Source organism: Heterodontus francisci, chromosome 36 (assembly GCF_036365525.1).
Source record: "Heterodontus francisci isolate sHetFra1 chromosome 36, sHetFra1.hap1, whole genome shotgun sequence".
Lineage (NCBI taxonomy): Eukaryota > Metazoa > Chordata > Chondrichthyes > Heterodontiformes > Heterodontidae > Heterodontus > Heterodontus francisci.
Genome location: NC_090406.1, coordinates 31,156,511 through 31,169,170, shown reverse-complemented (window position 1 = coordinate 31,169,170; position 12,660 = coordinate 31,156,511). Strand labels below are relative to the sequence as shown.

At 44.6% G+C, this 12,660-nt stretch overlaps 1 protein-coding gene across 1 annotated transcript in view; it reads right to left on the bottom strand.

The window, feature by feature from the left end:
• Positions 1-12,660, bottom strand: part of LOC137351717 (ras-related protein Rab-11B-like) — a 38,063-nt gene that overhangs the window by 14,552 nt on the left and 10,851 nt on the right. Inside the window, exons 2-3 of the mRNA XM_068016451.1 lie at positions 10,472-10,667; positions 9,382-9,575 (exon numbers count right to left, since the gene is read on the bottom strand). Of these exons, the coding sequence (XP_067872552.1) occupies positions 9,382-9,575; positions 10,472-10,667 (390 nt within the window). The remainder of the gene's footprint in view (positions 1-9,381; positions 9,576-10,471; positions 10,668-12,660) is intronic.

Below are 12,660 nucleotides of genomic sequence, written 5' to 3'. Positions count from 1 at the left end.
GACTGGATAGTCCTAATGTGAGTGATCGTGACAACAGGACAGAGCTATAGCATCCAAAGGCCAATTGCCCAAAGTGGGTACTCAGGTGACATATATTCCAGAGGGGTCTAATGAATGGAGGAATGTGACAATTGTGGACTGTTCAGAAAAAGCTACTGGCAACTTTAAATATTGGTTGAAAGTTCAGGATAATGGCCAAGAAGTGAGGTCCTTGAACTGGCAGAATGGTGTGAAAGAGTGGAGAGTAAGAAAGCGCAGTGCAAGTTCTAATGGTGGGTCCACATGTGACTCTTGCGTTAGAAAATGATCACATACCTGAGAAAGAGCCTCCAATAATGCGGGAGATCTCATAGTAGTAGTCCTGACAGACATCAAAGTGCAAGTAGAATAGATTACACAATGAAATGAAGATTACAGAACTAGAAGCAGAAGTCCTGATGACCAAGATATTATGGTGGCTGCCAATAAACTTGAGGATGAACTAATAAGAGAGGCAAAACAAAAGGAATTAGATAGTTGGAGAGAGTTTGGAATTTAATCTGAGGTACTGGGTAAGGGATAGCCAGGCTTGTCATATAGGTGGATTTGTACTGAAAAGGTCCTTACAGAAGGAACTTGTAAGGCTAAAGTGAGACTAATTGCTTGGGGTTTTGAAGAGTGACTGGGTGATACAGATGTTAGAGTGGACGCTCCCATAGCTGGAAAATCTTTTTAGCTCTTTTAGCCACATATTCATGGAAGTGTATATCAATCAGCATAAAAGCCACGTTTCTGCAGGGCGATACTTTTCACAGAAAAGTGTTTCTGAAATCGCTCAAAGAGGCAGCAGATGCAGAGAGGAAATTATGAAAACTAAACAAATGTGTCTATGGCCTGAATGATGTTTCCAGGATGTGGTATTTTTCGGTAAGATCCGTTTGCTGAAAATAGTTTGTGTTCAACTAAAAGCAGATCCTGCAATGTTATATTGTTATCATAAAGGAAAACTTTTAGGCATCTTCATGATGCATGTTGATAATTTCTTATGCAGTGATACTGCAGAATTTGAGAAATGTGTTAATAAGTAGAATTTAAAATTGGGAGTCAGGCTTCTGAGGCTTTTAAAGATATTGGTTTAGATATTAAGCAGAGTAGGTCTGGAATAACTTTAAATCAACTGTTACGGTCAAGTGAGGAGGGGTTGAAGGGCTTCCCTCTTTTCCCTCTCCTTGTTTAACCACAACAGGTTTAATTCTTTTTTAAATGTACTGGCCAATTCAGTAGGTGTTTGATTACTTACTTGCTATGATCATAACAAGAAGGGACAAGTTTTTTTGAGTTAACAAAGAAAGAGGTTAACTTTATTGTACCTAAACCGAACTAATGAAAATAATAAACTACGCGCCAACTTTCTCTCTCACTCACTCACTCTCTCACACACACACACACACACAAATAGGTAACAGAGTGGGGAAAGGTAGATTGGTTAAGTTAGAGTCCATAGAAAAAAGGGGTATACAGTCTGTGGAGTTTGGTGATTCGGCTGGCTTCTAGCTGAATTCGGTGGTCCTGAGGCTTTTAGTTTGAAGAGGTAGATGACTGGTTTGGTTCGTCTCTTGGAGACAGCGATGCAGATGATTTCCTCCAATGAGGTTTCTGATTGTAGCCGGAGTATGCAAATGTGGTCAGTCAGCAGGCAGAGTTCAAAGCTTGTAAGCTGAAAAGGGAGAAAAAGAGAGGGATCCCCACTTGGGTCTGCACCTGTCAGAGTCCAGAAGCTTCTCTTTGCTGCTGTAGAGAAACACAAGCTTAAAACCACAGATGGGGAGAGACTTGTCACATGACAGTCACCCAGTGATTCAAACATGACAGCTGTTTTTCTCTTCTTGCTAAAAAGAACAAGTAGTTCTCTTAAACTTCCTAGATCTTGGTTCTTGCTGGGATATGAGCAGACATTTTGTCTCCCTCCTCACAGGACTTAGTAATGTAGGATACAGTGTTGCAAATTAGTTGGCCATCCTATTTTGCCAGCAAAGTCATATTCTTTGTTTTTTTTTTAAATTTCTTCAAAAAATATAAATTTAGATCTCCAGTCAGTAGATTAAAGAAAAGTATCATTCAATAAAGCACAATGACATCACACAATATTCCTATTTAAAGAACGTTACTCCCATCCTGGTTAATTGTGCTAGGTCATCACAGAATGTTAATGTTATATCTAAAGAAGAGACAGAGCAATTGCGAGGCTTGACTAGAAATGCATACTTAAGTTCACATCCTGTGTGACCCAAAGAACACGAAACTTGTGTTGCTTCACATGCTTCCTGATAGTTATTTGAGTGCAGCTGGTTTCATAATATTTCTGATGGGTGAGAATGGGAAATGTTGTCCTTCAGCTTGGGAAGCTAAGAAAATAAAAAGAGTTCTTAAAAGTGCTTTAGCTGCTGAAATACTGACTCCAGGTAGTGGATATGGGATTTTATTTGTCAAATATTTTAAGAAAGCTACTGAAGATAGCCTGCCCATTGAGTGTTATATGGATAATTGTTCCTTGTGGGAAAATTTGTTTCATGGGATGTGGGTGCTGCTGGCAAGGCCAGCATTTATTGCCCATCTCTAAGTGCCCTTGAGAAGATGGTGGCGAGCCGCCTTCTTAAACAGCTGGAGTCCATTTGGTGCGGGTACACCCACAGTGCTGTCAGGGAGGGAGTTTCAGGATTTTGATCCAGTGACAGTGAAGGAATGACGATTTATTTCGAACTTAGGATGGTGTGTGTCTTGGAGGGAAATTTGCATCTGCTGCCCTTGTCCTTCTAGTTGGAAGAAGTCATTGGTTTGGAAGGTGCTGTTGAAGGGGGCGTCGTGAGTTGCTGCAGTGTATCTTGAATATGGTACACACTGCTGCCACTGTACATCAGTGGTGGAGGGAGTCAATGTTTAAAGTGGTGGGCAGGGTACCGACCAAGCGGGTTGCTTTGTCCTGGATGGTGTTGAGCTTCCTGAGTGTTGTTGGAGCCGCACTCATCCAGGCAAGCGGACAGTAATCCATCACACTCCTGACTTGTGCCTTGCAGATGGTGAACAGGCTTTGAGGAGTCAGGAGATGGGTTACTTTTTTATTTGTTCATGGGATTTTGGGCATCGCTGGCTAGGCCAGCATTTATTGCCCATCCCTAATTGCCCTTGAGAAGGTGATGGTGAGCTGCTGCCTTGAACCACTACAGTCCACATGGGGTAGGTACACCAACAGTGCTGTTAGGAAGGGAACTCCAGGATTTTGACCCAGTGACAATAAAGGAATGGCGATATAATTCCAAGTCAGGATGGTGTGTGGCTTGGAGGGGAACTTGCAGGTGGTGGTGTTCCCATGCATCTGCTGTCCTTGTCCTTCTAGGTGGTAGAGGTCACAGGTTTGGAAGGTGCTGTGTAAGGAGCTTTGCTGCATTGCTGCAGTGCAGCTTGTAGAAGGTACACACTGCTGCCACTGTGCATCAGTGGTAGAGGGAGTGAATGTTTGTAGATGGGGTGCCAATGAAGTGGGCTGCTTTGTCCTGGATGGTGTTCAGCTTCTTGAGTGTTGTTGGAGCTACACCCATCTAGGCAAGTGTAGAGTATTCCATCACAGTTCTGACCTGTGGCTTGTAGATGGTGGACAGGCTTTGGGGAGTCAGGAGGCGAGTTACTCGCCTCAGGATTCCTAGCCTCTGACCTGCTGTTGTAGCCACGGTGTTTATATGGCGACTTCAGTTCAGTTTCTGATCAATGGTAGCCTCTACGATGTTGATAGTGCGGGATTCAGCGATGGCAATGCTACTGAATGTCAAAGGGAGATGGTTAGATTCTCTCTTGTTGGAGATGGTCATTGCCCGGCACTTGTGTGGCATGAATGTTACTTGCTACTTATCAGCCCAAGCCTGGATATTGTCCAGGTCTTGCTGCATTTCTACACGGACTACTTCAGTATCTGAGTCGTCGCGAATGGTGCTGAATATTGCACAATCAGCAGCCAACATCCCCACTTCTGACCTTATGATTGAAAGAAGGTAATTGATGACGCAGCTGAAGATAGTTGGGCCTTGGACACTACCCTGAGGAACTCCTGCAGTGATGTCCTGGAGCTCAGATGATTGACCTCCAACAACCACAACCATCTTCTTTTGCACAAGGTATGACTCCAACCAGCAGAAAGTTTTCCCCGATTCCCATTGACTCCAGTTTTGCTAGGGCTCCTTGATATCATACTCGGTCAAATGCTGCCTTGATGTCAAGGGCAGTCACTCTCTCTCACCCCAGGAGTTCAGCTCTTCTGTCCATGTTTGAACCAAGGCTATAATGAGGTCAGGAGCTGAGTGGCCTTGACGGAACTCCAACTGAGCATCACTAAGCAGTTTATTGCTTAGCAAGTGCCGCTTGATGGCACTATTGACAGTACCTTCCATCACTTTACTGATGATTGGCAGTAGGCCGTACACTCTACAAAAACGTCAATGAGAAAATGTTACGGATTGACTTTGCTGGCTTGAAATAAATGCTGAAGAGAAAGGAAATCTCTAAAATTAAATGGGTGAATGCAAGTCATCAACTGTCGGTTTTACAAAAAGAAATGCTCGTATGAAGAAATTGTTAGGAGTCTGAGAGCAGGGGTGTCTCACAATGTCATGTTTCGTGCAGAATATGGAAGTTTTTTTTGATTTGTTTTGAAATTTTGTTTGTGCATATTAACTAAGTTTTACTTAGAGGGAAAGAAGGGAATCTATTAATTGTGTATCGATTGTGTTTAATTATATGCAGGTGGAGGGCATTAATTGGGGTTTCACTTAAGCACATATAAAGAGACACTTACTGAAACTGTGGGTTGGTTTAATTAGGAGGTGTATGTGTGTTATCTTTCACTCTGTAAATAAATGTAAGACTGAGTAAAGATTGGGTAGCTCCAGTTGTCATATTTCACAAACTGTATTTCTGGAGTATAACATTACCTTCCATTGTTTTTGTTACTGCCACCGCCACCAAACGTTGGCAGCAGCATGTATGTCACAGGCTCAAATCCTCCACGTGCCTGTGCGTCTGCATGTGCCAAGTTAAACTCATCAAATTAACCCAACAACCAATCAAAACAGTCCAGAGAGACAAAAACTGAGAATTATTACAGACGTTTTGAATACATTTTGTACCACCAGCAGAAGCCAAGGAGATGGAAAGAGTTTAGTTCCTTGAAACTCATCTGAACAAATTTCAATTGTGCAAAAACAGGACATTACATTTGTAGGAAATGAGGAGAGGGCCCACAGTACTGTCTCAATTTGAAGACAGTGAGGAGAAGGCCCACAGTACTGTCTCAATTTGAAGACAGTGAGGAGAAGGCCCACAGTACTGTCTCAATTTGAAGACAGTGAGGAGAAGGCCCACAGTACTGTCTCAATTTGAAGACAGTGAGGAGAAGGCCCACAGTACTGTCTCAATTTGAAGACAGTGAGGAGAAGGCCCACAGGACTGTCTCCGTTTGAAAGGAGTGAGGAGAAGGCCCACAGGACTGTCTCCGTTTGAAAGGAGTGAGGAGAAGGCCCACAGGACTGTCTCCGTTTGAAAGGAGTGAGGAGAAGGCCCACAGGACTGTCTCCGTTTGAAAGGAGTGAGGAGAAGGCCCACAGGACTGTCTCCGTTTGAAAGGAGTGAGGAGAAGGCCCACAGGACTGTCTCCGTTTGAAAGGAGTGAGGAGAAGGCCCACAGGACTGTCTCCGTTTGAAAGGAGTGAGGAGAAGGCCCACAGGACTGTCTCCGTTTGAAAGGAGTGAGGAGAAGGCCCACAGGACTGTCTCCGTTTGAAAGGAGTGAGGAGAAGGCCCACAGGACTGTCTCCGTTTGAAAGGAGTGAGGAGAAGGCCCACAGGACTGTCTCCGTTTGAAAGGAGTGAGGAGAAGGCCCACAGGACTGTCTCCGTTTGAAAGGAGTGAGGAGAAGGCCCACAGGACTGTCTCCGTTTGAAAGGAGTGAGGAGAAGGCCCACAGGACTGTCTCCGTTTGAAAGGAGTGAGGAGAAGGCCCACAGGACTGTCTCCGTTTGAAAGGAGTGAGGAGAAGGCCCACAGGACTGTCTCCGTTTGAAAGGAGTGAGGAGAAGGCCCACAGGACTGTCTCCGTTTGAAAGGAGTGAGGAGAAGGCCCACAGGACTGTCTCCGTTTGAAAGGAGTGAGGAGAAGGCCCACAGGACTGTCTCCGTTTGAAAGGAGTGAGGAGAAGGCCCACAGGACTGTCTCCGTTTGAAAGGAGTGAGGAGAAGGCCCACAGGACTGTCTCCGTTTGAAAGGAGTGAGGAGAAGGCCCACAGGACTGTCTCCGTTTGAAAGGAGTGAGGAGAAGGCCCACAGGACTGTCTCCGTTTGAAAGGAGTGAGGAGAAGGCCCACAGGACTGTCTCCGTTTGAAAGGAGTGAGGAGAAGGCCCACAGGACTGTCTCCGTTTGAAAGGAGTGAGGAGAAGGCCCACAGGACTGTCTCCGTTTGAAAGGAGTGAGGAGAAGGCCCACAGGACTGTCTCCGTTTGAAAGGAGTGAGGAGAAGGCCCACAGGACTGTCTCCGTTTGAAAGGAGTGAGGAGAAGGCCCACAGGACTGTCTCCGTTTGAAAGGAGTGAGGAGAAGGCCCACAGGACTGTCTCCGTTTGAAAGGAGTGAGGAGAAGGCCCACAGGACTGTCTCCGTTTGAAAGGAGTGAGGAGAAGGCCCACAGGACTGTCTCCGTTTGAAAGGAGTGAGGAGAAGGCCCACAGGACTGTCTCCGTTTGAAAGGAGTGGAGAAGGCCCACAGGACTGTCTCCGTTTGAAAGGAGTGGAGAAGGCCCACAGGACTGTCTCCGTTTGAAAGGAGTGGAGAAGGCCCACAGGACTGTCTCCGTTTGAAAGGAGTGGAGAAGGCCCACAGGACTGTCTCCGTTTGAAAGGAGTGGAGAAGGCCCACAGGACTGTCTCCGTTTGAAAGGAGTGGAGAAGGCCCACAGGACTGTCTCCGTTTGAAAGGAGTGGAGAAGGCCCACAGGACTGTCTCCGTTTGAAAGGAGTGGAGAAGGCCCACAGGACTGTCTCCGTTTGAAAGGAGTGGAGAAGGCCCACAGGACTGTAGAGTTCATGATCTTGCCCCGGCACTTTGTCTTTTTTGTTTTTTTCTAAACACGTATGCTTGCCCTTGAAGGAGACCGTGGCTTTTCCCAATGTTCACCAGGACAGTGGCTTCAGGGGTTATGGGCCACCAGCTCACACTGCATTGTGCCAGCTGATGATCATCATCATCTTCTCTAAGTGACCCGTCAGCTGACGATCAGATCTACATTGCTTTAAATATTGTAAAACCCCTGACAAGTTTTATTGACATTCTCTGAATTGTTAATATTTTACAGTGAAGATTAGTGAAAGATTTTGAAGGCAAGAGGTGTACACATTTCCAAGATTATTTTGTCAGGTGCAAACACCTAATATTTTATTGGACTGAGAACCAGCCATTTTGCATTCAGCAGGCTTTCCAGCTTTGTTGACTTCTGTTTTCCCATTTCAGTGAAATCTCCACTGGATCACTGAACCCAGGGATTTGTTAATAATTCCTTGTAGAGCATTTTATTTGTTAACTATTGGCGAGGTATACATATAACTATGGGTTTTTTTCCTAGAAGGCAAATGAGGTTATTAGTTCCTCTACCATTAATCATTAACAGGCGATTACAAGGAGATATGTTTTCCTTTTTGACCATTCTTTTCAGGTTTTTTTTCCATATTAGTTTATATTTGAAAAAGAAAACTGCAACTCATGATTTATATACTAAATCTCTTTATTTTTAAGAGTTTGTCTCTTGATTTGTACGTTGATGACATCCAGTTCTACCTCACTGCCACTTCTATCAATTCCTCCACTGTTGCCAATTTATCAGACTGTTTTTCTGACATCCAGTACTTGATAAGCAGAAATTTCCTTGAATTAAATATTGGAAAGACTGAAGCTATTGTTTTTGGTCCCCGCTTCACACTCTATTCCCTAACTACCGACACCATCCCTCTCCCTGGCAACGAGTAAGCCAGACAGTTCACAATCTTTGGTCTTGTGATGAGCTTCTGACCACATATTTGCACCAGTACTAAGACTTCCTATTTCCAACTCTGTAATATCGCCTGTCTTTGCCCCTGCATCAGCTATTCTGATGCTGAAATCCTCATTAATGCCTTTGTCACCTCTAGACTTGACTACTCCAACACTCCTGGCTGGTCTCCCACATTCTACCCTCCGTAAACTTGAGGTCATCCAAAAGTCTGCTGCCCTTGTCTTAACTTGCATCGAGGCCCATTCACCGATCACCCCTTGCTCGTTGACCTACATTGTCTCCCGGTCAAGCAACATCTTGATTTTAATATTCTCATCCTTGTTTTCAAATGCCTCCATGGCCTCATCCCTCCCTATCTCTGTAATCTTCTCCAGCCCCACAACCTTCCAAGAGATATCTGAATTGATCTAATTCTGGACTCTTGAACATCCCCAATTTTAATTACACCACCAGTGGCAGCCTTGCATTCAGATACTTCTGCCCTAAGCTCTGGAATATCCTCCAGACACCTCTCTGCCTCTCCACCTCACTTTCCTGCTATAAGACGCTCCTTAAAACCTACCTCTTTGACCAAGCTTTTGGTTATCTTACCTAGTATCACCTTATGTGGCTCAGTATCCTATTTAGTTTTATAATGCTCCTGTGAAGTGCCTTGGGACATTTAACTATATTAATGCTGCTATATAAATGTAAGTTATTGTTGTTGTTTATGAAATGGTGGGATTGGCATTATTGACACTGTCTCAGTTTGAAAGGGTTGAGAGCCCCAAAAGTATTGTCTTGGTTTGAAAGGAGTGAAGAGAGGCCCCACAACATGTTGCTTCAAACCCTGTTGTACAATCACTATGAGGAAGCCGAGGAGGTAAAATTAATGGAATGAGTGGAAAAAATAAAACAAAAACTAAAAATTCATTGGGCTCGGTCTTAGAGACATCGGTGGAGCCCATCTTAGGCACCATTCCGACCCGAGGTAAACTCTGAGAGCTCCCAGGTCAGGACTTTTCTATGAAAAAGCTACAAAGGGTTTCCTTAACACAACTCAATAAATCACATCCATGAGCATTTAACAAATTAATGACTCAACATGTAAAAATCTGAGCCATAGCAACCAGTCAGTGTTGTGTAGGAGTTACCGGCACCAGAAGTAAAGAGTAGGAGAAACAGGTGGTAGCAGGAGGGTAAAATTGGTCTTATAAAATTCACCAACACTGCTCTGCGCATTATTTCTCTTCCAAAGCCTCCCACCAGCTCTGAGCACAGCAAGAAAAGTCAGCTCAGAGGTTTTAGACTGCTTCTAGCTACAACTTGGCTTACCAGCGAAGGCCCGCGCCTCATCCGTTGGCACGGCTCTCAGATGACGGAGGTCACTCTTGTTCCCGACCAGCATGATAACTATGTTGTTGTCGCCATGGTCGCGCAACTCCTTCAGCCACCGCTCGACATTCTCGTACGTTAGATGTTTGGCAATATCGTAAACAAGCAGAGCACCGACAGCCCCACGGTAGTACCTGAGAACACACAACCCAGATTGTATCAGTCCTCACTCCTGCTCACCTGCCGAAACCGAACTGAAAGAGTCAAATAAAAATACATTAAAAAAATTGTCTGCTATAGTACTGGACCATACAGAGCAGGAAGGTTACCTGCTCAATCCCAGACCTGTGCTGAATTAGCTGAGCTGAAACAGGGTAGCAGTAGAGGTGCTACAATTGCCTCAGTACTCCAGTGTTAAGGAGGGGAAAATCAGGTTTCCTGTTTCTCATCACTGTCCCGTGACCCTGCTTGAAAGCATGCAGATGTATACATGTTGAAGTTGGGGTGGATCATCTTGACATTCACTATCCAGGACCATACATGTACAATAGACATTTTGAATGCAACAGAAGGCAGCTGGTGCCCGGGGCACCATACCCCACTGAGAGTCAATGCCTGTGGAACTGTACCTGAGAAATACTTTGAAGTGCTTTAAAATGAGGACAAGAGAAGGAAAAGGCCTACTACAAACAGTTCCAAGCAAACAGTGACTAATGAAGGGGAGACTTAAACCCACCAGGCACTCACTGCAGGTCCAGCTATTTCAACTGATAGTTTCTGTTGCTTTGAGGAGACATCATGTCTTCTGTGCCGTTATGTCATCACTGCATGCCACATCACTTCTGTCTCATCTCTGCTATCATTTACTGACTTACAAGAAGCTCTAAGAGGTGATGTTCGTATTTCTTGCTTTTTTTAGATCCCTGCACCAAGGGGAAATTGGAGCCTGCTCATTCCAGGCTACTCACATTTTCCAGAAGCTGGCTACATAGTGGCATTTCAGAGATATGGACGGCATCTGGAAAATTGGCCTTGGGGATATTGGGGAGATAGAGGTAGAGGGAAAAAATTGATTAATAAAGATCCTTACGCTGAAGTGATGGCACGATAACGTTCCTGTCCCGCTGTATCCCAGATCTGTGCTTTAATTGTCTTTCCATCTACCTGGATACTCCTGGTGGCAAACTCCACTCCAATGGTGCTCTTACTCTCCAGATTAAACTCGTTACGTGTGAACCTCGACAGGAGATTGCTCTTTCCAACCCCAGAGTCTCCAATCAGTACAACTAGAAAGGAAATGGTTTGAAGCTGTTAGTGTTTCAGAGTCAAATCTCGCACAAAACCATTGTCAAAGGACTGAATGCGTCATTCACGGCTGTACTGTCCTCTAGCCTCCCCTAGTGGGGTCTGCCTGTGGTTCAGACCATCTCTAGTCCAGAAGGTGGGAGGGCTGCTACCAAACCACTGCCAGTTTTCCAACATCTGCTGTTGGGACCTGCTCAAGACTCATTATGATTCGTCTTCTGATTTTTGCTCCGGCTCCACAGGGATATGCCTGGCATCAGTGTCCTCTTCCTTAACAAATTGGCATGTGGAAACTCAGAATCTAAGCACAAACCCGTGACCCTGCACTCTCTTTTAGGATGCTGATGTGCGGATGCACAGGACCCTTTTTGAGTAGCATGAAGTATAGTATGGTATGGTATGGTCTTGTACAGACATTTATACAATAAACACTTGAGTAACTAATCAGAACACAAAACAGTTACAGTTTAATTAAAGGTTTCAACTGAATCAGTTTAAAAGTTCTACCAAAGTAAATGAGCAACAGGAAAACTTCCAACATGATCTCCCTTCAGCCGACACCCTGTGCAGATATCAAGAAAAGACAAACAGCAGCAAAGGGATTTATCTTTTCTCCCCATAGTTTTCCTAAGTCAGCATCTCCCTTTAGCTAACTAGCGTTATCTGGTGTGACTGAACTTTTCTTATCATTTTTCCCCACTCTCCTTTGCTGGCTGTCGCACACATTCTCCAGTAAGAGGGTAGGCCAGGCGTGACAATAAGAGACATAAGATGATACTGAGGCAGATGACCAAAAGCTTGGTCAAAGAGGTCAGTTTTAAGGAGCATCTTAAAAGGAGGAAAGAGAGGTTTAGGCAGGGAATTTCAGAGCTCAGGCCCTCGACAGCTGCCAATGGTGGAGCATTTAAAACTGGGGAAGTGCAAGTGGCCAAAATTGAAGGAGCACAGAAATCTTGCAGGGTTGCACCTCAAATACCATGGTAAAGGCTCAGCTATACCTGCATGAGTAACTTGATGCAAAGTCTAGGTGACAAGAACTAGCAAAATATTCAAAACCCCTGCATTAATGTTCTTCAGCTTGGTGAGACCAAAATTCTACCAAACTGAAAAACATTCAAGTTCCTGACCAGAAGTTCTGGTCGTTCCTCAATTTTCTGAAGCCTATACCTTGCGGTTCTCCACTATATATGACGTGTCCTGCTCCCTGAGCTTCTGGAAACGTAAGAAATAGGAGCAGGAGTAGATCCCATATGGCCTGTTAGACCTGCTCCGTCATTCAGTAGGATCATGGCAGAGCGCAGGCTTCAACTCCACTTTTCCACCCACTCCCTATACCCCTTGATTCCCTGAGAGGCCAAAAATCTGTCTATCTCAGCCTTAAATATATTCAACAATGGAGCATCCACAACCCTCTGGAGTAGAGAATTCCAAAGATTCACAACCCTCACCTCAGCCCTTATCCTGAAACTGTGCCCCTGTGTTCTAAATTCCCCAGCCAGGGAAAACAACCACTCACTGTCTACCCTGTCAAGCCCCCTCAAAATCTCATATGTTTCAATGAGATCACCCCTCATTCTTCTGAACTCCAGAGAGAATAGACACAATTTATTCAACCTCTCATCATAGAACAACCCTCTCATCCCAGGAACCTTTGCTGTACCGCCTCCAATGCAAGTATATCCTTCCTTTAAATTTGGAGACCAAAACTGCATATAGTACTCCAGGGGTGATATTACCAAAGCCCTGTACAATTGTAGCAAGACCTCTTTATTTTTGTACTCCAGTTCCCTTGCAATAAAGGCCAACATGCCATTTGCCCTCCTAATTGCTTGCTCTACCTGCATGCTAACATTCTGTGTTCCTTGTACAAGTACATCCAAGTCCCTGTGGACATAAACATTTACAAGTTTCACACCTTTCTATTCTTATGACCAAAGTGAATAACCTCACACTTCCCCACATTATACTCCATCT